At 32.8% G+C, this 27,859-nt stretch overlaps 2 protein-coding genes across 6 annotated transcripts in view; one reads left to right on the top strand and one right to left on the bottom strand.

The window, feature by feature from the left end:
• The window catches only part of LOC114326427 (glucose transporter type 1), a 659,305-nt gene that overhangs the window by 378,046 nt on the left and 253,400 nt on the right, over window positions 1–27,859 (top strand). The gene's annotated exons all lie outside the window — the stretch shown is intronic.
• LOC114326430 (adult-specific cuticular protein ACP-20-like) lies at window positions 1,302–27,804 on the bottom strand. Its single transcript, XM_028274801.2, has 3 exons — window positions 27,718–27,804; window positions 18,794–18,991; window positions 1,302–4,859 (listed from the first exon to the last, which is right to left on the bottom strand). Exons 1-3 carry the CDS (start codon window positions 27,730–27,732, stop codon window positions 4,656–4,658), a joined length of 417 nt encoding a protein of 138 aa, XP_028130602.1. The 5' UTR covers window positions 27,733–27,804; the 3' UTR covers window positions 1,302–4,655.

Raw genomic sequence — 27,859 nt, forward strand, 5'->3', positions numbered from 1 at the left:
ATTTGACGAATGAGAACCTACTTTTCATTAGCTACAACTCTGCTTTTACTGGTTATGCAGTAACTAAGCTGATTTATAGATAGAGTTTTTATAAGCTATATTTTTGCTAAGAATATTTTTTTCAATAAAATACTTACTTTTTGAGTTATTTTCGAAAAACCGTCCAAAAACATGTTTTTTTTTTCTTAAAAATGAACATCGTAAATAACTCTAAAAGTATTGATTTAGTGAAGAAACTGTATAGAATAAAAGTTGCTTAGAATTAGTCATTTTTTCTAATTCCGGACTTATTTGGAATGTATATTTTTCACACCCGAGAAGGGGGTATTCCCCTCCATATTTGTAAAATGGAGGGGATGTAGAATTGTAAACTTTTTCTTATATAATAATAGACAATTTCAACTACCTATTCCCAAATTTTCATCCTTCCTTTATTTCTTTGGGGGTCAGATTGGTCTTTGATCGGCCTATAATGGCATGTGAGATAAGATAAAATATATAATAATAATTGTCGCATTTACGGAAGCTGCTTTATTATCTATTTTCATTATTGTAAATTTTTGTTACAGAGCACGTGAAGCAATTTTATTATGGTTTCGTTGGTTGCTTTCAGCATTTCTGTTTTTATCATATCTGGATCATAATATATCATATTAAGTTTACTGATTCCCATTATTATTTCATTTTCGGGTATATTTCCATTTCTTCAGCGTTTCATTGTTCTCAGGGTTCCTGTATGGTGTTCGATGGCGCATGCCTGGCTTTAACCGTATTATATAGCGTACTTTTTTAAATAGATCTCTCGGCTGCTTTCTTTGATTCTTCTTCTTCTTGTGCACTCCTATCGGAGATTGGAAATCATCAAGGTTATTTTGACCTCGTTTATAGCTGACCTAAAGAGTTCATTAGTGGTGCAGCCAAACCACTCTCTCAAATTCCGCAACGATGACATTCTTCTACGGCCTGGATTCCGTTTTCCTTCTATTTTTCCTTGCATTATATTTTGAAATAATGCGTATTTATGCATTTATGCCCTCTCATCAATTGACCCAAATATTAGAGTTTTTAGCGCTTGTTTTGATAATCAGTCTCAATTTCTTTACAAATATATTGTGAGAGTACTGTTTTACTATCTGAATATATTGTATTCGATTTATTTATGTGTTTAATTTTCCTAAAGTAGCTTGTTCGCTAAAATATTTAAAATCTCTACCATAAAGCAGCTAGCTTTGTTTCGCGTTATATATCTGGAACATCTAATCTAAAAAAATATGGAAATTTTTGAGAAAAATAAAGCATAATTATAAATAACATTTTTAATAAAGCAATAACTATAACACGATTATTTACAATAAGATTATAAAAATATAATATAAATTGTATTAAAAACATCGACAACCATGAACACATCGAAGGTGTATCTAAATCCAGATCTGCTAAATAAATTTACTAAATTCAGATCGAAACCTAAAACATTTTATCTTTTTTTAACTATTTTTTATTTCTTTAAACCAAAAACTCTAACTTTGATGTAGAAATTACAAGAAAAAGCATATGGAAAGGTTTTAAACCCAATCAAATATTCAGAACAACAAAGTCACTCAGAATATCACTGAGGAGACTTGTGATTTTTTTTAGCTTAAAGTGTAAATTAAGAATTATTTAACACAATGAGAAATCTTAGATCCGAAAATTTAAAACTTCTGTCGTTTGAACCAACATTCTGGTGACAACCTAAAACAAGTGGGAGTCTACAATAGGGATGGCGGTTGTTGACAAAACACCGGTTTTTGGTTATACCGGTTTTTTACCAACGGTTTAACCTGGCGGTTATAACCGGTCAAAAAAACCGGTTATTCCAAAAATCGGTGTTCGGTTTTTTTAGTCATAGCCAATGAACAATAGGTTACATTTACATTGCTCTTTAGTTTGCCATACTCCAGTCAAATCGATATCAGTCCATATCAGTATAGAAATCAATCACCAGTGTTGTGAATCGGTTTCAGTCAGCTTAAAATTTCTTATCCCATTTTTTCTCTGAATTCAGTATTTTTTCCACTTATCCGGTTTTTCACCAGTTGTTACTTTAAAAAGAGGAAACCGGTTATAACCGGGACAAAAAAAACAACCGGAAAAACCGATTAATGCTGAAGAAAAAAACCGGTTTTAGGTTATAACCGGTACATTTTGCTCATCCCTAGTCTACAATATGCATTCACCTCCCTTCAATATATCTAGGTAAAATTTCATTGAATGTTGATTCCTTGTACTCACAATACGAGTTAGCAAAGAGAAAATTAAAGACAGTTAAATATTTTATTTTATTTCATAGACAACCACTATGCTCTTACTTGCGTTTCACCCTATTGTGATCTTCAGAGAGGTCTGTGGTCTGGTCTGAATCAAAACGAAAACAAACTGTCTTAGTAAGCAAAATTATAGAAAATAAGAATAATGTGTTAACAATAACTTAATTCTACTTATCAAATACCAAAATAGAGTGTTTTTACAGATAAAACTTTTATGCAGTACGTTGTACGATATTAATTTTTTTGAAGATTCTTTATAATCATATATACACTACCTAAACTATTAAACAATAACAAAACAACAAATACTACTGTAAAGGCAAGAAATAGTTCTTACTTAATGTAATGAAGTGATTATAAAGATAAGATATAACATAAAAACATTGTTTGTTTAAATTATTTTACATGTTTTTTCAATATAAAATATTGAGGTATTTTTAGGCTTTTAGTATCCATTAATTGACTTATTAATGTTATGCTTTACATATCGTTTTGTATTTATTAAACCAATATCAAGAAATAATGGAAATAAAACATTATTTACCGACAAACAAAAAAGTAAAAATACCTCAAAAAATTATTTTTTCGATTGCAGAATCTACACACACTATGCTTTTATATTATATTTCAACATTACTGTTGTAGATATAATAAGTAACGTTTTAATACATATAGATCCAATAATTTTACCTTCACATTTGAAATCTCATGGATATGCTGCAGAATCAATTTCACTGATACGTTTAAAACAAAATTCTTCACACAAAGTAGGTAAAATGATAAATGACAAGAGGTGTCTACACTTATCACTGTAATGGTTTAAAACATGAAAGAATATCAATAAAAAAACCCATAAGGGAAATTAATAGCAACAAAGTTTTTTGCTCAAGAATCTATGAAATAAACCTTTCGGCCAAAATTTGGAATGCCTTAGACTGCAGGCTTAGTAAGGCTGCAGGAAAAAATTTACAAAGACATTCCATATCCTAAATAACAATTTTTAATGGGAAATAAGCCACAATTTTACAAAAAAATGATTTTATTAACGTTTGATTTTAAAATGCCACAAGAGAATAGCTTCAGAACAACATTCCATAAGCTACTGGCTAAACACAACAAAATAACTTTTTTCTGGTAAAAAATTGCTGGTAACCTTATTGCTCATATTCTTGCGAAAGAATAATAAGTTACTACCAATTTTATCAGACCAGAATCATTCTACGAAATTCCAAAAAGGGACGTCGTAGAAGATGTTTGTAAATTCGAAAATAAACAGTGCAGCCGACTTAAAAAATACTCCAGGCCAAAAACAAGAAAAATTGGCTAGAAATCTAAGGCGTCAGAAAATTTAACTCACCAATGCCACTAACGTCATAAATAGCTCATTCATGACTTTTTATGATAGGCTTTCTTAAAAGTCTTGATCATTAGGACATATATGTTGATATTTATAGAGAAGACAACTAGACATAGGTACACAAAATATCTGACACTAACTCACAAAAAGATTTACATATTATATTACGCGTAAAAAATATACAAAAAGGAATATTCACGAGTCGTCTAACCTGCCATTCTGTGACACATGTCATGTTTCGTCATTTTTAGCTCATTAAACAGAACTTTATATATATTTTTTTATATTTCGTTTATTTCAAAGATTGGAATTTGCTGTGAAAATGCTAATATTTGGCCATAGAAAATAGTTACTTATATACAAAATGAAGACAATTATTTTACTCGTTAGTCAGAAAATTATTTACATCGTTATAATTGCATATGTACATAAAATTTACAGGATTTTATAAATATTTTTAGATCATTACGAAAATCTTTATCTATTCAAAATTACTTGTGCAATCAGACCTACAGATTAATAAAAAAATGGATCTATATGCATTTTTCAGATTTTATAGGTATAGTTAAATTTTGACATAATAATAGTCTATAGTCTATATTATATGTACTGGTATTTTAGACTTAATAATATCAAATTGGTTTATTTCTAATTATCAGTAAAATTTGGTACAGTAGCAATATGAAATACTGATATGCATTGACTAATATAAAGTGTAAACACTAATAATAAAATAAACATTGAAAACTTGTTTGAACCTTGTGCAATTTTATGAATTATTATGAGAATTATTAAATACAATTAAATATAAGTTAAACTTTAAAACTTTTATCCAAAATACAATTTTAAAATTAATGAGAATAATAAGTTAATAAACTATCTACTATTACATTTTAAAATTAGTAAATTTACTACCACTTTTTTCTACGCAATTTTTGATATTATGCCACTTTTATTCAACAATTTTTTGTTCTTACCCGATAAAAGTTCTAGTAATCGTGAACGTTTTTGACGACGGCGTGAAATCCGGTGTGTTTGTCGGCTGTGTATGAGACTATCCTTCTGGAACCGTCTGGTTCTACAACGGTGTATTCGCCTTTTACTTTGTCTCCGTTTCTGGTTTCCCATTGGGACTTGATGTCGTGGGTGTGCAAATCGTGAACTGCGTAGTCGTAGTGGTATTTAGCGGGTGCCTGCAATTTGACAAAGAATGATATCATTCTAAATATTCTAAATTCTAAATAACACATTTACTGATAACTCATTTAAGGTTGCTGACAATTGATATGGACATACTCTCATCTCGATATTAGGCGAAATCTCAAGAGCTGTCAGGGTATTATATTTAACCCTTAAACGCCCAAGGGTGGGTAAAAAATGTTCACCTAATGCGTATTCCCTTGTAACATATTTATTACGTGTTTAAATTTTTTTTTTAAAATTATTTATTGTTAAAAAGACAGCCCATTATCAAATGTTAATTTGGTTCTACCAATATTTTTTAAAATAAAAGCAGCATCTTGAGTTAAATATGGATGGGCATAAAAAGTACCCCCTTGGCAAAACTTGTTACTAAAGGTTTCTATATAATTTCTCGTTGGTAGGAAGATAATCCATATAATTATCGATGTATAATTACATAATCTACATAATTATCCGCCAATGAGGAGGCTGAAAGAAAGAATATGGAGAAAATCGACAAATCTGAATTACTGGTATGTTAATTTTGATGTACATTGTAATTTTGTTGTAAGGTTTGTAAATTGTTTATATTAATATTTTAGAAGATGCTGTGTTTATTAAGCATAAGATTTTTTAAGTTTAATCCATTTTCAACAACTCTCAATAAATAAGTATATTAGCTATTTTCCAGGTGGACATTCTTTACCCACCCTTGGGCGTACATGGAACCTAAAAAGGGTTGGGCGTTTAAGGGTTAAAATAAGGAATGCTATTTCTAAAGTTTCTGCATTACCTGGAGCAGACAAAGGATTCGAAAGCAATAGAACGACGATACAAGAGAAGCATATACAGAAGCAATACACAATAGGTTCTCTAATATGACAACAACTGAGGATGATGTTGAAAAGTCATGGACATCATAAAAGAATAATTTGGTGATGTGGCTTTCTTCTTGATAATAAAACAACTATCACGAATGAGTGGATGACAGAAGAAATATTATTAGAAAAAATGGAACAATTAGGTAATGTAAGATCAGGCAGCACCAAGTAGGGTACCGAAATCATCATTCATTTCGGATCTATCAACTTCTGGATATAGGTAGGTCTCCCTCAGTCTTCTCTATGTATTCCTGTATTCCTGTTTATACCGAAATATACCAAGCCAAATTCGTAAAGATATTATAGCGGCCAAGGAGATCTGGATGACTATACTTTGCATCGAAGCTGAAAACCTGTATAAATTCGACGGTTGCTTCAATGTCAACAAGAAAGATAAGGAAATTGGTGGTATCTTCAACAAAAAACAGGGCACTGGTATACATATTGACCAAGATGAACTAATAATGGACCCTGGTGACATGTCCATTACTTACATAAAATCCACCACAACTGAGAGACATTTGTATAGTTTCAGTATGTGTAACAAAGCCTCAGGACCAAATGATATGTATGCAGAAACAATTAAGTTATTAAATGAAAAAATTCTAGACGGTAATATGATCAGTCATAATACCCGTTTGCGTCCCAATGGTGAATATTAAATTCTTAAGTGTATGTCAAAAAATGTGCAATAACTACGTCTTAAAACCCACCAAATTTCATTTGCATATCTCATTTGGTTTTAAAGCAATAAATAAATCGTCAGTTTGTAAAAAAATTGAACATCCCGTATCTCGGAAACGAAGCGTTTGCGGACGTATGATTATAAAGCAAACTGTCATTATTTTCTCAGTTAAAATTACCCCTTAATATTTGTCGCACTTATTTAGAAATACCCTGTACTGATGACGAACATGGCCAGTTGTTAAAGTACCTAACTTTTTATTATCTAACATAAGCGAATGAGTATAAAAACAGAATGTTAAGAAAACCTGAGGCTATAGTTGGGTTTTAATTTCAGTATTTTTAAATACTAGAATAGTCCACAGGGTGATGCGAACTTTGAGAAAAAAACACAGTTTGGTTCGTACACCCAGTACACAATGACAGGTTACATGTCTAGAAATAATATTACTATAGCGATATTGCTAATGAATAAGGCTATAACATGGTAAAAAAAAATAACTTAAATCGGACAACTGGTTTAGGAAATTCGTGACATCAAATTGAACAAATTTTTAAGTGGATCGAATTTTTTGCACCCGAGTGTATTATTTAATTAATATAATATGATTATATTATAATTTGGTAGATATGCGTTTCAGTCAACATTATATTACTTTAATCAAAAATAACTTTGTTCATCATCATCTCCATACGTTTCCTCGTCAGCCGATACTTCCTCAAATAATTTTAATAATATTTGCTTCTCCTTCTCGTAATCCTTATCTAAATATAAATAAACAAATATATAAACATTGAAAAAAGAAAAATATCTTAAGTTACCTTACTAATTAAAACTATCTGTGTCTGATTTAAACACAAAAATGTGGGCCCAAATACTCGCACCCGGTGTATCGTACCTTGCACCCGGGCCCTGATTCTAAATCAAATTTCGACACTAAACAAGTCGCTTTCAATATGGCGACGTCGAAATGCGAATGTGCGAGCCTTGTGGATTTTAGTTGAACTAACGAAATGACGTCACGAAATAGCGACTATCGAAGTTAATAGCGACTCCAAAAAAATGGTTGATATTATAATTTCGATGTCGAAATTATTTGACACGGAGATGAATGAATGGCCAAAAGCGAGGTTAGGTTTAGTTTAGATGTGTTTTGTTTATTTCTTGCAAGGAAAACTAAAGCAAAAGGTATGGCTGGGTTTAATTGAAATTTGCTTGTTTTGAGGAATTAGATAGAATAGTATTAAATTAGAAATATAATAATTGAGAATGTCCACAACATGAATCATCAATTAACCCAATGAAAGCTGTAAGGTAATAATCTGGGAAAATTAGTAAAAAACAAGGGAAATTAATTACCAGCTATTTTATTGCTGGACATGCTGAAATCAAATCTTAAGATTTCCTATATTAGTAATATAGCTGTGCAAAGTCCACAGAAAGTGTGCTATTTTGTTTATAAACAAATTAGCGATCCGAAATCTTTTTTTTAATTATTGCTCTATAACTCCGAAAATTTTAACTTTAAACCAAAACACTCGCATACAAATTGACAGTAATTTAATTCTGCACATTGATAATTTATTCCAATTTCCTTCGACGGAAATTTTCCTCGGAAAATTCGGGTTTTCCAAACAAAATCTTTAATTTTCAACTAAAATTTGAGAGAAGTAATTATTTATCAATAATTAAATAATTTGGTGACAGTGACATAAATCTTTTTTGTTATGAGTGTCTTGAAGATATGAAAATTTGTATGTACAAAGAGGACCGGAATTAAAAGGTATCTAATGGTTCAAAGAATAAAATCCTGTTGTTTATAACTCTGTCGCAAATGCCGGTCAAATTTGACCGGTTATACCTGGAATCACTCCTCGCAATTCAATTTTTTTCTTCTAAAAGGGCACAGAAGCCGTGCCCTTTTCAACAGCGTTAACTTAATTTAATTTAATCTAATATTTTCTGAGGGGTTCTATTTGTTTATTAGCCAAAAAAATGTTTCTTTATAACATTCCTGAAACCGCTCAAATGGTCCAATTTCAATCCTGTAAGGTACGTTGAATAGGTATAGTGCTTTTTTATACGAAAATCATAGTTATTCTGGTGTATCATAATCTTTCTGGCTATTATTTCGATCGAAATTTTTTAATTAACATTTTAATTATTGCTAAACTATTGGTTAGATTGTCGCCGGTCTCCTGATATACAGAGAGGGGCTAAATTATGGAATAAATTCATTTTCTCTAAAATGGACGATTTTAGAGAAAAATCCCGAAACAGGTCGATTTTTATTTTTTAAATTAAACTTTTTTGGCATATATTTCAAACTAGTGACGTCATCTATCCGAGCGTGATGACGTAATCGATTATTTTTTAAATAGGAATAGGGGTTCGTGTTGTAGCTCATTTACAAAGGCGTTCAATTCTCTATTCAGTATAGGGCTTTTCATTCACAGTCATTTATTTCGAGCTTCTGTCATATTTCGTATAATCCGTAAATATTAATATTATACACAGATTATTCAACATATGACAGGAGCTCGAAACAAATGACCAGCGATGAAAAACCCTATTATAAACATTAATATCATTATTTATACAGGGAGGCCAAAAAAATTTTTGAATTAAATTAATTGACGCAAGAAGAACAATGCATGTAATTTATTTAACTCAAAATACATTCTATCGCTGTCAGAAAATAGAAAAAAATGTTTATTTTGCAAATAAACATTGCTTTTAGCTTAAATTAAATGTTCAAACTGCCAATAGGTAGGAGGGAGGCTGTTTGTGATTTAATTTAAGCGAAAAGAAATGTTTATTTGTGAAATAAACCTTTTTTTCTATTTTCTGACAGCAGTACAATGTATTTTGTGTTAAATAAATTACATACATTCTTCTTTTTGCGCCAATTAATTTAATTCAAAAATTATTTTTTGGCAACCCTGTATAAATACCTAATGATATTAATGTTTATATTACTGAATAGAGAATTGAACGCCCTTTCAAATGACCTACCACACGACCCATATTCCCATTAACAAAATTATCGATTACGTCATCACGCTCAGATGGATGACGTCACTAGTACGAAATATATGCCAAAAAATTGTAATTTAAAAATAAAAATCGACCTCTATCGGGATTTTGCTCCAAAATCGTCCGTTTTAAAGAAATGAATTTATTCCATAATTTAGCCCCTCTGTATAATCTACTATAATAAATCTTTCATGTCATCAATTATTTAATTATTGATAAATAATTAGGTACTTCCCTAAAATTTTAATTGAAAATTGCAGATTTTTTTTGAAACCTCGGATTTTCTGATTAAAATTTTTGTTAAAGGAAATCGGAAAAACCACTTTGTGCAGAACTAAATTACGGTGAATTTTTATTTGAGTGTTTTTGGCTGAAAGGAAAAATCTTAGGAGTTACAGAGCATGCACTAATTGAAAAAAAAAAAGAGAAGATTTAGGAGTGCTAATTTGTTTATAAATAAAATAACACACTTTCTGCGGACTTGTCATACCCCATATTACCAATATATGCAATCTTAAGATTCGATTTTAGCAATAAAATAGCTGGTAAATAATTTTTCCCAAAAACGGCATTTTTCGATAATTTTCCCAGACTATCAACAAATTCCAATAAACCGGAGCGGCAACCCAAATTCTGAGCAGTGTCGACATGATAAGGTTAATATCCCCAGTTGTAACTAATATCGAAATGAATAAGAATCGCTATACTCTGCGGCTGTCATGGCGGTGTCGAAATGAAATTGCGAATGTCGAAATGAATTAGAATCAGGCCCCCGGTGTTGCCTAGTAATAAAAGTACAATACTCTTTTTTACACTGCACGTGTATTTCACCCATAGTTGACTGACGACTGAAGAGGTATATGCAGCAGCAATTCAAAATCTCCACTACAATCAGAGTTACAGGAAGTTATTTATCGGGCCGGTCTCACACACCGTGTGCGAGTAACGGAGGGTTAATTTTCTTGAGAATATAATACACAAAATTATTTAAGAAATGTTAAGAGGTCATTGACTGGAGTTTCGTTTCAAAAATGGATTCTGCTCGAGAGAGGCGATCTTTGTATCAAACATTAATACAGAATTGTTTAGAGTTTAGATCAAAGAAATTATGTTTTTATCTGTTCGATCTGTTCGATCTCATCGATTATGAGAAAGCATTCGATAATGTAAAATACGAATTAATGATAAAATATCTTCTGAGTTGGGATTAAATATTTTTCTGAAGCTATTTTCTTGTGGCATTTTTGTAATTAACTAGTTTTGATGGGAAATAAGTAACAATTTTACTAAAAAAATGATTCTATTAACGTTTCGACTTCCAAATCGGATGCCGTTGTTATAGTACAAAAAATATTGATAAATAAATAATATTTTTTGTATTTTGACAACATCCGATTTGGACGTCGAAACGTTAATGAAATCATTTTTTGGGATTAGATGACAAACGGAAGATTTTTCAATAAAAGTAAGGCAAGGTTGTATACTGTCTCTAATGTTGTTTAACTTATCCGCAATGACTTATTCAATGACTTTAACGGCATATTTATTAACAACTTCAGTTAGGCATGTCGATGACACAGCAATAGTGGCAGATAACATCGAAGATCTTCAATGCCTTTTAAATGATCTAACTCTTAGTTTAAATAAGTTTTTGAAAATATTTTTCTCATTATTAAAGTAATCGGGTAAATATGGGTACATTATGAGCAAAAATTGCTTCTACAACTAAATATTACAAAAATAATAGTAGTAAAGTATGCTAAATGTGCAGTCACTCGAGCGTGATGGGGACCTTTTGTGTTGTGAAGAGTAGGTCCTAAAACCAAAAAAAGTTAAGTTTTCCATTTTAGTGGGCACTTGCATTTTTTAATTTAATTTTCCATTTCCAACAATCGTTTTTCCCGATTATAACGCCATCTATCCATAATTCGAAAAATGTTTCGAATAAAAGTTACTTATTTTTACGTAAGGAATCCAAATCTGCAATAAAAAATGGGGGATCCTATTTAAGATTTTAAAGTAACCCCCCCCCCCCCCACACCGACCTCCTTGGGGGGTCGTGTTTGGTGCATTTTTAAAAATATTGAATAAGTGTATTTTACAGTTTTTCGATTTGATGTTCAATTCGCGAAATATCGCGGAATTCGTATTTAAAATTTTAAATTTACCCCCCACCCCTCTCCGTGGGAAGTCGTGTTTGGTATCATTCGATAGATTTTTAAAAAATATTGAGCAAATATTTTTTTAGTTTTTCGATCTGTCATTCATTTCGCGAAATATTCGCTTTTTTCTTGTGAAATTTTGGGACTTACCCATTTCCTTACGACCCGCCCAAATCGTCAGATTTTTTAAATATACACTCTCTTGCATGTACTTACCTTACCTTATGTTGATCTAACAATTTCGAGTTTTTTTAAGGATAGATTTTTTTTTCGAACCCCCCTTAACGAACTCACCCGTGTTAAGAGCCAATATATGGTAGAGGTACATCTGCAGGGTACCAGGTTTCAAACAACTGTAAAAATCCCCGCTTGGGTTCCCCTACCATAAGCCTATTCTCTAAATCTGTGTATTTCAGCTAAACATTTTAAGTTTCCGCTTAATATTACGATAAAACTATTTTTAAACCGTCTACTGTACATTTTTTATTGTTTTGTTATAATTTAGATAAAAACTAAAAATTTTAGGCGCCATTATTTTTCATAATGCTGAGTTTCTCCACAGATAATTATAATCTAAAAAGCATACCTATATATCAGCTTTGTTTATGTATCTCGCATGAAGTACTGTAGACAATACCGTTTTTGGAATTTGGTAAACAAAATGAAGAAATTCTGTATTCATTTCAACGTCGTAATCAATTCTCTGACCGTAAACAAACGTTTTCTGTGGAATGCATAACTAAACATCCTTTTCCTTGTTGCAAATGGGCGAAGGAAATCAGAAGATTACGATTACGTGTAATGCGACCATACAGGAAAAGTTGTTTATACATAAACAATGAATAATACCATAATTATGAAAAATTATGAACTAATTAAATTCACTCAGTTATATGTGTGTTATATTTTAATTATTATTTTAAAACAATATCAGTTTTTGTTAACGATATTAGACACACAAAATAATAAAATTAGATACATACAGAGTGGGCCAAAGAATACAGTCCACCTCGATATTTGGCAGTATTTATTAAATTTTAAGGAAATAAAGAAATAGGTCGATTTTTGATCTAAGGGGGACACATTTTTACGATATGTACGTCTGTTATTTGTCAACCCCCTCCCTTCCATTTCCCCCACCCCTTATTTTTAAATAGGGAATAGGGGTCGTGTTCTACTTCATTTTAAAGGTTATTTAATTCTCTATTTAGTAATATTATCATTGACATCTTTATTTATACAGGGTGTCCAAGAAAAATTATTTTGACTTAAATTAATTGGCACAAAAAGAAGAATGTATGCAATTTATTCAATTCAAAATACATTTTACTGCTGTCAGAAAAACAGGTAATAATGTTTAATTCACAAAATAAACATTGTTTTTCGCTTAAATTCAATATTCAACCTACCAAGAGGCAGATGGCTGGCAGCTTGAACATTGAAGTTAAGCGAAAAGCAATGTTTATTTATCAAAAAACATATTTTTCTGTCTTTTAGCAGCAGTAGAATGTATTTTAAATTAAATAAATTACATATATTGTTCTTTTTGTGTCAATTAATTTAATTAAAAAAGTTTTTTCTTGGATGTATAAATAATTATGTTAATGTTTATATTACTGAATAGAGAATTGAATAACCTTTTAAATGAGCTAGTACACGACCCCTATTCCCTATTTAAAAATAAGGGGTGGAGGAAGTGGAACGGAGGGGGTTGACAAATGACAAATATATGTACCGAAAAAATGTGTCCCCATTAGATAAAAAATCGACCTGTTTCGTCATTTTCTTAAAATCTAATAAATGCTGCGAAATATCGAGGTGGACTCTTTTCTTTTTCCCACTCTGTATATGGAATATTTCACTTAAAAAATAAACGACGTTAAAAATTTATACAACAAAATTTATCTAAAACATTGTATGGGAAATAAAAAATAAAAGTCCTTTGTTTTCTAAATCAGCGCAATATTTCACAAAAAGAAATCCACACTAGAATAATAGTGATATAGGATAAGAGAAGAAACGTATAACAAGAAACTTATAACAGAAAACAATAGAACTCCGGGGCAGTATACTATCCAAGTAGAAATATATAACTATAAAAAGCACATGAGCTCGTCTAAAATTGAAGCTCTCAGTTCAAATGCTACAAGATCTATTTGAATGTTTGTTTAGTTATTGGAGTACTTTTGATTGTTGTTGTGATACAAAGACTGTAAGAGATCGGAATAGACAGAAAGAACATAGAACTAATCTCAAATCTATACGCTGTGAGCTCGTACGTAGAGGGGATATTTACAAATTCGCGAACGCCAGTAGTGACAAGTTTGTAAACGTTTACCGGAAATTTGACATCAATGTCAAAGTGATTAATTTAAAATTAAAATTAAAAACATTAATTATAAACAATATTAATTGGTCAAAGCTGTGGTATATATTTTTACCTTAAATATACTTACGTTTTAAATACTGAATTTATTTTTTTTAATGTTCCGTAATATCTAATTATAAATAATCTAATATAATTTTAGCGCCATCTACACGATTATTGTCAAAGTATCCGAAGTAAGAAATTGATATTTTATCAATAGAACGTCAAAATGATTAGAAAAATTTAAAAAAAATCGATTACAATTTAATTACTTTTTTGCGTCGTAAATATTAAGCGATAAAAATTAAATAATAAATTTAAAAATTACCAGTAAAAGTTGAATTAGTAACCGCTAGGAGCGACACCAGTGAAGCTCAGAGCGTATACTAGAGACGTGCCAACCAGAAAATAATTACAAAATCAATGAAGTTTATTAGTCGACGCAAAAACAAAGTCACACAAGAAGCTTACAAAAACTTATAATGTCCGACATATTTGGAGATACAAAATTAAAGAAAATTATGAGTCGAAATTTTGTCGAAAAATTTTTAATGTTTTATTACAAAATATTTTTAAAAAGTCAAAAGAGGCCAATAAATTTGAAAACAATAATTAGTTTTTTTGCCCAATAACATTTTTTTTTATAATTTATATATTTAATAAAACTATAAAAGACTAATATTCAAACTTTTCTTTAGTAAAAATTTATGAATTAGTGCTCCAAATAAATGATTTACAATTATTGAACAAGAACATAATTAGGGTTGATCATATGACTAGGTGTTCACATAACACAATAAACCAATTAAAAAATATTGAAACAAATTTTGGAAGGAATGCGCTATTTGGTAACATATGTATGAGTACATTATCGTTATTTAAATAAAAAATTTAAAACAAATCCGTAACTACTAAATATTTCTTTCAATTTACATAACAACAACCATGCAATGTATTTATAACATCACGTATGGTCACCTTTATTTGGCTTTTATTGGATCGTTTTACGACAAATCTGATGTAGAAAGTAGCGGAAAACGCATCTGATTTTTCGCGCGATGTAACTTTAGTAATTAGAAATATTTTCTTACACGTTTACGTAATTTATTTACCATATTATAAGGTTTTTGATATCTGATATCGTGTTTTCTCATGCTAATTGGATTTTATGTATTTTTTATAGCGTACACATTCGTTGTTAGGAACAATAACATGATTTGTTTAACAAGATTCATTATTATTGTTTTTAAAGAAAGTGTCTTTTACAATATTTTTTCCAATGACCGGGAAGGAAAGGCTACATTTTGTTCTGCTTTCCCATATTCATATCCTTATTATTGATAATTTAATCAAAATCCATTATATGCATTTTAGTGACAATATTTATGTTGTATAATATGTATACAGTGAGTGTATACATAGGGGTTGGAATAAATTCATAAATGGACGATTTCGGAAATAAATTCTGAAACAAGTCGATTTTTATTTTTAAATTATAATTTTTTGACATGTATATCAAACTAGTGACGTCATCCATCTGGGCGTGATGACGTAATCGATGATTTTTTAATGAGAATAGGGGTCGTATGCTAGCTTCATTTCAAAGGTTATTCAATTCTCTACAGTAATATAAACATTATCATAATTATTTATAGAGGGTGCCAAAAAAATTTTGTTTTAATTAAATTAGTTGACACAAAAAGAAGAATGCATGTAATTTCTTTAATTCAAAATATATTTTTCAGGAAACAGAAAAAAATTTTACTTGACAAAAAACATTGCTTTTCGCTTAAATTTAATGTTCACACTGCGAAGAGGTAGGTGGGTGGTTTTAACATTGAATTTAAACGAAAAACAATATTTATTTGTTAAATTTTTTTTTCTGTTTTGTGACATCAGTAAAATATATTTTAAATTAAATAAATTACATTCATTCTCCATTTTGTCTAAATTAATTTAATTAAAAAGAAAATTGGACACCCTGCGTAAATAATTATATCTTAATATTTATATTACTGAATAGAGTTTCAAATGAGCTAGCATATGACCCCTATTCCTATTAAAAAAATCACCCTTGTAACTTTACCACGCCTACATGGATGTCGTCACTAGTATGATATAGTGAGGACGTTTAGGTTGGAATAAATTCATTTTCTCGAAAATAGGCGGTTTTGGAGATAAATCCCGAAACAAAATCCCGTTTTATGTTTGAAAAATGATTTTTTGACATGTCGGTATATCATACTGGTGATATCATCTAGTTGGTTGTGATGACGTAATCAATGATTTTTTTAAATGAGAATAGGGGTAGTGTGCTAGCTCATTTGAAAGAATATTCAATTCTGTATTTAGTAAAAGAAACATTAACATAATTATTTATACAGGGTGTCCAAAAAAAATTTATTAATTTAATTGACATAAAAAGAAGAATGTAAGCAATTTATTTAATTTAAGAAAACTTAATGAAACTAAATCTTTTACGTTAGTGCTAAGACAAAATGTTTTGTTTGCTAACAAAAATAATTTAGGTCTAAAAGTGATTTGCATGTTAAGTGCTGTGTTTAAGCCGGTTTAAAAAAATTAGGAATACCTTCGGATAGCACTCAAAAAACATTAGTTTTAAGATTCTTAATCTAACAAAGGACCCCGCACCAATTCTTATTATGGAAAAGTGGTCCCGATCAAATTTAACGAAACTTTGGTCAATGATAGTCCTTAATGAGTAGATTAAAAAAGTCCATGGCACCTAGGTCTGAAAAACTATTATTCTCTAGCTACAGCCTTCTGAAGTTCTTAAATTCAGGTAGTTAGTTAAGTTAAGTGCGCTAATTCACGGTCAAGTGAATGAAAATATCTATTACTGAAAGAAGACATACTCATTTTCTTCACGCATGTTGGCGTGTTGCCCATGAATTCGTGGTCAAAAATAGATGCATCGTATTTTAGTCTTCAGAAAACCTCCGAAAAGTCCTCAGAAAACGGAAGAAGTGCGATAGAAAATGTGCTGCTAGAGTGAGATAACAATTATCATATTTTCATGAATGATTCACACTTATCCAGTACCAGCATAGCTGCAGTTCCACCTTATCTTTAGAAAACTACTGAACGGTGGAGAATTTAGGGGGAATAGGGGAATTCCTCCCGGAACACGGTCCACAATTAAAGAAAAAATTGTTGAAACATGATTATTACACGTTGAAATATGTTACATGGACATGAAATATGTTACAATAGCTTACATGCAACTTACTACAGACAGACAAATTCAACACAATTAACTCGACAATTAGGAAAATAACGAGAACTTATTGCACATATTATTACCTATGTCTTTTATGTAGTTTGGGTTTATCTATTTTATTATATATCTTGAGGTTGGTATTTTATTGGAAGTAGCCCCCCTCCCCCAAAGCAAATAAATATTTCGCCATTGCTACTGCAGTATCCTGATAGGTCGTTAGTTACCATGACATACATGATGCATCTAACCGAAATTAGCAAATCTTAACGTACAGGTAGTCGAAGGTGACATAAACCCGATTTTTCCATAGAAGATTGTAATTAATATTTCGCGTTTACCTACTACAATGTTGAGGCTGTGAGAGCCAGAATGGCTCATTTACGTTCAAATAATTCTTGGTCAACATACAATTACTAAAACAATCGGACATGGTTAGCTTCTGATCATTTTCTTTGATTATGTAAAGTAATGTTCAAACCAGTTAGGCCACTCTGGCTCTTATGACCTCGTATGTACTTTGTTTTTTCTTAGAGTATTGAGATCAAATCCATTTTTTCTACTCATATCTGATATGCTGGAGATTATTCTTTGTAAATCATCTAAGTTATTTGCAAAAACTACTGCTTCGTCGACATATCTAATGATTTTTAGGGACACTCTCTTCTACATGCGTGAAAACGTGAGATGTCTTGTTCTGCTCTAGCAGCACTTATTGTAGTTGTTCCTCAATTTTCTGAAGGTGCTTCAGTAGCAGTGGCGGAACATTTGCCTTGGGAGAGGGGGCGACTTCCAATAAAACGCCAACCCGTAAATACATAAAATAGATAAACCCGAACTACAAGACATAAATAATAACAGGTGGAATCAGTTCCCTTAATTTTCCTAACTGTCGAGTTAATTGGGTTGAATTTGTCTGTAGTAAGTTTCATGTCAGCTAATATATTTTTTATGTTTCAACAATTTTGCCTTTAATTCTTGACCGTATTACCTAGATATTAGCCCCTAGATCCGCCGTTGTCCTAAAGGTAAGGCAGAACTGCAGCTATGCTGGTATTGGATAAGTCTGAACCATTCACGAAAACATAATTCTTATGTCGCTGTAGCAACACATTTTCTATCGCACTTTTTCAGTTTTCTGAGTACTTTTACGAGGTTTTCTGAAGACTAAAATACAATGCATCTATTTTTAACCACGAATTCATATGTAACACGCAAATATCCATGATGAAAATGAGTGTCTCTTCTTTCGGTAATAGATATTTCGATTCACTTGACTGTGAATTAGGCACTTAACGTAAACCGAGTACCTGAATTTAAGAACTTCTGAAGGCTGTAGAAGAGCTGTCGAGAATAATAGTTTTTCAGACCCAGGTGCCACGGAGTTTTTTAATCTACTCACTGAGAACTATCATTGACCAAAGTTTCGTTAAATTTGGCCGGGACCACTTTTCCATAATGAGTGTTGCGGGGTCCTTTGCTCGGTAATCTAATCATTTGTGACTAGTTGTCACTAAACAATGCACCGATTAATTGTTTTTTTTTTATAAAAATAAATTCAAAATATTGGCTTACATGGTAGTCGACGTGCTCCTCATGATGTCCTTCGTCACCGTGGCCAATCTCGTTAGCTATTAGTCCACCATGCTGGTAGCTGGTGGCTTCATGGCCTCCATAATGTCCACCATCTTCATAACCGCCTGCCAATTCCAAGTGTCCGTAATCACCGCCTGGTCGGGCATAAGCTACCGCGGCTATTGCGGCGACGTACACCTGTCAAAGATTTAAAATTAAATGCTACTTCAAAAGTCTAGTTTTTACATAACTTAAAATATACACATAGTTTCAAAAGTTATGCATCACCCCTCGTATTCACGATGCTTACGCTTTTATAAATCCGTATCTTTATCACACATTTAATGGGCCTTTTTTAAAAAAAATATACCTTTTTGGGTTTTTATTTTATTTGATTACCCATTTAATTGACCTGGTTTTGCCAAGGTGTAAACATTTGAAAAATTTATTCTGGTGAAATTTTTGAAAACGTGATTAAAAATGAATCGTACTTTAATTTCTGAGTTGGACTCAGAAGACTTCAGTTAAAGAAGACCATTCACAGCGGTTCGTGGTGGAAAGAGTGGGTGTTTCTCAAAGTGATGTCTCACGGATATGCAATAGGTTCCTGAAGACAAACTCGATACGGAATAGAGCTCGGTCTGGCAGACCCCGAGTTACCAATGATCGACAGAATGGATATATCAGAATTTCCATCCGTAGAAATTGTTCTATGTCTGTACTAGCCCTCCAAAGAGAATTCAGGCATGCTGCAGGAGTCAGAGTATCGTTGGCTACAATGACTCAGGTTTGAAGAGTCGTCGACAAATAAGAGTTCCTCAGCTACAACCTAAACATGTTTTGGACCGCCTCCAGTGGGCTTAAGCAGGACCGGCGATAACGGGCCTGCAAGGGATGCACTGCAGGCGGGCGCCCCTGTTTAGGGGGCGCCAAAATGACCTTTTTTCTGTCGGTGCTATACAAAATATTAATTTAAAAGACACCGAAGGGCGCCTATGCTTCTTTTGCAGGCGGGCGCCTTATACCCTAGCGCCGGTACTGGTCTTAAGAACACATACAGCTCCCCCAACAGTTTTGGAATTTTGTGCTTTTTTCAGACGAGACCAGAATCTGTTTAAATAGTGATAACCGGCGAATTCATGTGTGGCTAGTTGTGCAGCATTGTTGACTCTCGCCACACACGAATTCGCCGGTTATCACTAAACAGATTCTGGTCTCGTCTAAAAAAAACACAAAATTCCAAAACTGTTGGGGGAGCTGTATGTGTTCTTAAGCCCACTGGAGGCGGTCCAAAACATGTTTAGGTTGTAGCTGAGAAACTGTTATTGGTCGACGACTCCTCAAAACCGAGTCTAAAATTCTTCTTCTTATTGTAGCCAACGATACTCTGACTCCTGTAGCATGCCTGAATTCTCTTTGGAGGGCTGGTACAGACATAGAACAATTTCTACGGATGGAAATTCTGATATATCCATTCTGTCGATCATTGGTAACTCGGGGTCTACCAGACCGAGCTCTATTCCGAATCGAGTTTGTCTCCAGGAACCTTAGTGACTTACTTTTTGTGCTAAATATCCTATTACAAAAATGCCGTGATCAAAAAAGGTGTCGGTATTTGCATTCTTCGTGGACTGCGTGGATGATATAAAATACTACAACTGATTCTTAAAGGCAAGATGCAATGCCGTAGAAGTGTAAACAAAAAAAATTCTTGGTTAAAAAAACAATCGTGAATGGACTTAGATATGAAATCCAGGACAATTATTCCATGGTGCAGAAGATCAAGAAACCTTCGCAATTGTGATCTTCAACGTAGGATAGTTCTGATAAGGCACGTGAAGAAGAAGAGTAGAAGAATAGTCACCTAAACTTTTTTGTGAAACTTGTCATTGATGCAAAAGTACTAGAACAAACAATAAGAGCAGCAGAAATGGAATGTCTAAATGATATCTTCTTTCTCTTCAGTGCTTTATCGATATATCTGTCTTAATGTTAACGATAATCAAGGCTGTCATAATTTTGTTGGACATTTTTCGAAACAACGCAGCGGGGGGCGTTCCAAACCATTGCCGGAGGCTTTCTTCATTCTCGGTCGCTTTTTGCCAAATACTTTGCCCTGCATGTGTTAATAAATTCAATATCTTGTTTCGATGCACTTTGAGCATACATTATTTCACTAAGTTAATCACTTTTCTTCACCCTGGCGAATGGAATGAACGACGAAGCTGGAAACTGGGAACCGGAAGGCGAAGAACGCTATAAATAACCGGGATAATAATAATAATCACTTCTTTCTCTTTTCTCTTGTGCTGTATGACTTCGACTTTGGTGATACGGTCCACATAAGATATCTTCAATTTCTATTGTAGCATAGTAAGAACATAGCACCTTACTAACCGCATCTTGGCCTATTAACTCAGCTTTCTGCAATACATGTGATACATTTAGTGGATCGTGTGACTAATGTTGAGGTCCTACACAGAATAGGCAAGAAATGCGAGATTATTAACACCATCAAAGAGCTCATCAAAGAGTCAACACCCCGATGTATGAGCGGGAACAAAAGGTGAAAAATACTCATACTCTCATGAGTCGCATCTGGCGAGTCATGAGGGCCTTCACATTTTACTCTCTTTCAACTTGTCTTGAGTAAAATTTCTTTAATCTTTCCTATCGGCCTCACTTGGCTAATTCTTACTTTTTCCGACCCCGAATGGCTAATAGGTTTCCGAGGGCAGACGGGTCACTATTTTTTACTTCTATCACCCTATCAATACTTCTCACCGAATTATTGCCGGTATAAGCAATCCCCCACTTACTGACCAACGGCTTCGGGCGGATGAGTTGGTGAGTGGTAGGGCACTCTGTTGTCCTGAGACCGAGAAATCGGTCTCAAAGGCGGAGGAACCAGGAAATGGTCAACGGCATCAGGATGTAGAAGGCCAGGAGAAACCACTACATTAAAGATCCTTGTGGATATCTCTAGTAAAGCTTCCCATGACAGATAAGGAAACTATACATACATTTAATGATCATGGACTTCGGAATCCAAGATCCGGCAGGGGAGGAAGATCACAACCAGACCACGGGGCCTCTCAGGTCGTCAACACACGAAAACCTCGTGTCGTGGAAATCCACAAGATAGCTACGTGGAACGTAACAACTATGTTTGAAGGTGCAAAATTACAAAATATTCAGCTAGAAATGGCCAGACTAGACATTCCTATCCTAGGTATATGCGAGACGAAATGGCTAGGTTCAAACATATTTGAGAGTAATGGCTACATTGTATACCACTCGGGAAAGGCAGAAGGACCCAGACGTAACGGAGTCGCAATCATTGTCAAAGAAGAAATTCGTAACTGTATCCGAAATTTCGTCCCCTTCAATGATCGTATCATGATGATTCAGCTGCAAAATATACTGCTGAATATTAATATAATACAAGTCTATGCACCAACAGCTGACAAACCAGATGAAGAAATTGAGCAATTCTACAGCGAAATTAAACAAATTCTCCGGAGCACAAAAAACATGAAGCTACAATTATTATGGGAGACTTCAACTCAAAAGTTGGTGCCGAAATCACACAAGATATAACCGGAAAGTATGGACTTGGAGAAAGGAACGAAAGAGGGCAAATACTAATACAGTTCTGCCAAGAAGAGAAATGCATTATAGCAAATACTTTGTTTCAGCAAACCTAAAATACGACTATATACCTGGAAATCTCCAGCTGATCAAGAGGGAAAGATAGTCAGAAATCAAATTGACTACATTATCATTAATAGAAGGTTTAGAAACAGTATTACATCTGCAAAAACATACCCAAGTGCAGACGCAGCAACTAACCATAATCTGCTCTGTGCTGGATTCAAACTAAAACTAAAAAAAATAAAAGCCCCCACAACGCAGAAGAAACCTAATACTCGACTCCTAAGAAATGCCGTAATAGCAAATGAGTTCGGAAATAAGATAAATCGTGAGATTAAAAAACAGTTAGAAAGATCTGAACAAGAAAATATCGGTCAAAATCTAGATATCATGAATTCCGCCATGGTCACCATAGCAAACGAAGTTTTGAAACCAGAAAAAGACCCAATAAAGAAAAAGGATTGGATGACCGATAAAATACTAGACCTTATTCAACAAAGAAGAAATTGGAAAAACAAAGACGAGATTCGGTATAGAGAGATATATCGACAAATTCTAGGTTAAGCGAGCAAAAGAGGACTGGATGGAACAAAGATGTCGTGAAATGGAAGAACTACAAAGAAAACATGACGAGTTTAATATACATAAAAAGCTTAAAGAAATTACCTACACTCAGAGAAAAAGAACTCCTCACTTTATGAGAAACTCCAAAGGTAACATAATTCTCGACTTGGATGAAAAAAAAGGAAGAATGGACTAACTATATAAAAGAGCTCTTCCTGGATACGAGGCCACCACTTAACACCACAAAGTATACGAATACTGGTCCTAGTATTTTAAAAGCGGAAGTAGAGAAAGCCATCAAACAGAGCAAAAAGGGGAAATCTCCAGGCCCTGACCAAATACCATCAGACTGGCTCAAACTTCTGGATGACGACAATGTCTCACAATTAACAAACATTTATAACCATATATACGAGACTGGAATGATGCCACAGATATGGTTGGAGTCTACATTTATTCCACTCCCAAAAAAACCTAATACATCATCATGTAAAGACTTTAGACTAATTAGTCTCATGAGCCACTCTCTCAAGCTACTTCTTAAGATAATTGTTAATAGAATCAAGCAGAAATGCGAAGAGACAATGGGAAACAAACAATTCGGTTTCAGAGAAGGATTGGGAACAAGGGAAGCTTTGTTCTCAATGTTAACATTACTTAAACGATCATGGGAAGTACAGAAACCAATTTACGTCTGCTTTATAGATTTTGAGAAGGCGTTTGATAGAGTTCAACATGATAGGTTGTTTGAATATCTAGAAATGATTGGAATAGATGATAAAGATCTGAGACTTTTACAACATCTATATTGGAATCAAGAAGCTTCTATTCTGGTAGACGGCAAAGAAACAGACAAAATTTGCATTCAAAGAGGTGTCAGACAGGGTTGTGTGTTATCCCCAACTTTGTTTAACGTATACTCAGAAATAATTTTTAATGAAGCCTTGGAAGGACAATGTGGAGTTCGAATCGGGGGAGAAACTATTAACAACATCAGATATGCAGACGACACCGCGATCATGGCTGAAAATATCGAAGATCTTCAACTCCTTATAGATCGAGTCACTAGAGAATGCTCCAATAACGGACTTAACATAAATGCAACAAAGACAAAGTTACTTGTGGTTAGTAAACAAGACGTCGGCCCTATGCAACTAATTGTCAGTGATGAATCAGTAACAAAAGTTAACCATTTTAAATACCTAGGATGTTGGATAAACGAGACACTAAATCCGGATGAAGAAATTAAAACTCGTATAGAAATTGCAAGAGGAGCATTTATGAAACTTAGATCTATTCTGAGCAACTCTCAGCTGAACTTACAACTAAGAATCAAGTTCCTAAAATGTTATGTGTATCCTGTATTACCATATGGATGTGAAACCTGGATCATGAAGGTTAACATGATGAACAAATTAGAAGCCTTTGAGATGTGGTCATATCGTAGAATGCTCAGAATATCTTGGGTTCAACGCATTTCAAACAGAGAAGTCTTAAACAGAGTAGGTCAAGGCGAAGGTGATTTAACCAAGATGATAAAAAAGAGAAAACTTGAATATCTGGGGCATATAATGAGAGGTAGCAGATACAGGATGCTGCAGTTAATATTCAATGGAAAGATCGACGAAAAAAGAGGAATTGGTCGAAAGAAATATTCATGGCTCCGAAACCTTCGTCAATGGACTGGCTTATCAGCAGATCAATTGTTACATGCCGCACAAGATCGAGAACGATATCTCGGCAAATTGTTGTGGAAGCTACCCACGCCTAAAAATTTGGGCACGGTACTTAAAGAAGAAGAAGATCAAAGAGCGCAAACTAGAATATGTTGGCCATATTATGAGGAATACACAGAAATGTTTTGTTGCAACTCATTCTTTGGGGCAAGGTATTTGGAAAGAAGAGTGAGAAGAAGAATAATTTGGCTTCAAAAACTATCGGACAACCGGACTTTTCAGAATAGCAGCAAGTAAAGTTAAGATAGCCACTTTGATCGTCAACATCCGGTACGTATTGGCACGGTAAGAAGAATAACTGCAGTAGTAGAGTAAGGTTTACAGATGGGTAAATGTGGACCACGAAATTTCTATTTTGGACCTAATTTCTTCCTTTCAAAAACAAAAAAAACAAAGAAGCATTCTGACGACCAAAATGGAATACTGGAGGAGATGCGCTGTGGTGTAACTAGAAGAGACAAAATACCAAATGAAGAGATAAGGAGAAGAATGAAGGTAGAAAAAGATGCCCTGTAGTAGATAGATGAGGGAAGACAATAATAGTACGGCTACGTACGCAGAGCAAAAAATAAATGGATAAAACAGGTTGTAGAATGGAGCAAAATAGATTAAAATAGATTATTAAAAGAAATTTACTTCCTGAAACGAAACAAATAAGCTTTTTTCAATTTTGTATTTTGCTTAGATTTCTGATTATCTGAATTAATTAAAAAATGTAATAATAGTAGGGGAGCAAAATATGCTAAATGTGCAGTCTCTCGAGCGCTTTGGGGACCTATTAGGTTGTGAAGAGTAGGTCCTAAAACCAAAAAAAGTTAAGTAAACTTTTCCATTTTAGAGGGGACTTTATATTTTTAACTTAATTTTCCATTTCCAACAATCGTTTTTTTAGATTATAGCGCCATCCATCCATAATTCGAAAAAATGTCTCGAATAAAAGCTACTTATTTTTACGTAAGGAATCCAATTCTGCAATAAAAAATGGGGCTCCTATTTAAGATTTTAGAGTAACCCCCACCCCTCCTCTGTGGGGGGTCGTGTTTGTTGCTATTCGATAGGATTTTCAAAAATATTGAATAAGTGTATTTTACAGTTTTTCGATCTGATATTCATTCCGCGAATTATCTGGGGATTCGTATTTAAAATATTAAATTTACCCCCCACCCCTCTCCGTGGGAAGTAGTGTTTGGTATCATTCAATAGATTTTTAAAACATATTGAGCACATATTTTTTAGTTTTTCGATCTGTCATTAATTTCGCGAAATATTCGCTTTTTTCTTATGAAACTTTGGGACTCACCCATTTCCTTACGCCCGGCTCAAATCGTCAGATTTTTGAAATATACACTCTTTTGTATGTACTTAACTTACTTAATCTGACAATTTCGAGTTTTCTTAAGGATAGATTTTTTTTCGGGCCCCCCTTAACGAACTCCCCTGTGTTAAGAGCCAATATATAGTAGAGGTACATCTGCAGGGTATATGGGGTTTCTCCCCATATGATAATCTGACGCGCTCGAGTAACTGCAAAAATCTCCGCTTGGGCTCTCCTACCATAAGTAAAACCTTAAATGGCGTCAAAAACAGTACTAAATCACTTATGTTATTTTTTTAAGAGATACAAAGATAGAGTATATTTAAAAAACAGAGAAAAAATAATTTTTTAGAAAAAACATTTTAAAATCATAAAATTCGCGTATAATTTTAATATTTAATGTTTTTATTAATTTATCTACCTACTAAGTACTTCTTAGAAATAAAAGAACTAACTAAACAATTAATTCCGTAATAAAAGTTATTTCAAGAAGAACAGAACTGTATTTCTGTACTGATAAGAAAAAGGTCGTAGGTGCAAAATCTTCGTCCAATGCTATTTAAATGCATTAATTTTTTCGAATCCTGAGAAAACTAATAAGAATGTTTGAAAAATTTAAACGACGAATGAAAGATTACATCATTACCGAGGGCAGAAAGTCCCTGAAAACTTATATAATGTTTATTTTAATAAGTTACAGGTGTGAAAAAAATAGAGAAACTTTGGTGTGATATTTAATGTCAAATATTTCATTCAAAAGAAACTTTTTGTTTATTCTAAGGGACTTTCGACCCTTGGTAATAATGTAAACTTTCATTCTGCGTTTATATTTTTCAAAAACATTTATTAGTTTTCTCAGGATTCGAATAAAATTAATGCATTTAAAAAGAATTTGATCTGAAATTTGGCACCTACGGCCTGACATTAAAGTGGCGAATTTAAATGTATCTCATATGTTTCAAGTCCATTAAGGGGGTAGGCGGAAAATTTTGGTCCAATGCTATTTAAATGCATTTATTTTTTTTCGAATGCTGAGAAAACTAATACATAGTTTTGAAAAATTTAAATGCAGAATGAAAGATTACGTTATTACCGAGGTTCAAAAGTCTTTTAGAATAAACACAAAGTTTCTTTTAAATGAAATATTTGAAATTAAAAATCATAATAAATTTTCTCTTTCTTTTCACCCCTGTAACTTATTGAAAAAAACATTATAGAAAAAACATCTTCCATTCTGCGTTTAAATTTATCAAAAAGACTTATTGCTTTTCTCAGGATTCGAAGAAAATGAATGCATTTAAATAGCATTGGACCAAAATTTTGCGCCTACCTCCTTAAGTCAAAAATATCGATTTTGACGTTTCTTAGTACGTTAAAAAATCGATAAAAAGCGATGAAAAGTGATTGAATCTCAACGCTTTTTAACACAATTTTTGAAGTATTTAAATAGAGTTGAAAATCAGTCGATTTCTATTATTTTTATCCATTTTTAACGCACTAAAAAATCTATATTTTTTTACTTAAGACCTTGTTATTCCTCAGTACAGATTTGTGGGCCTAATTGATCGATATATCCGCGAAATACACAAAGAATACAAAATTCCGCCACTTGTATTTTTTTATAACAAACACTTCACTTTCACAGCACAACTTACAATGAAAATTTGCATAGCTGTTGGTTTTTTGAAAATACTGTTAGTTTCGAAGGACTTTTGTCGTAGACTGCATTATCGCAAAACTGCCATCACGTTATATAGGAGCCATTGTGTGAAAGGACCCCCTTGAGTTATCAAAATC

The sequence above is a fragment of the Diabrotica virgifera genome, chromosome 1 (genome assembly GCF_917563875.1).
Source record: "Diabrotica virgifera virgifera chromosome 1, PGI_DIABVI_V3a".
NCBI classification, from domain to species: Eukaryota; Metazoa; Arthropoda; class Insecta; order Coleoptera; family Chrysomelidae; genus Diabrotica; species Diabrotica virgifera.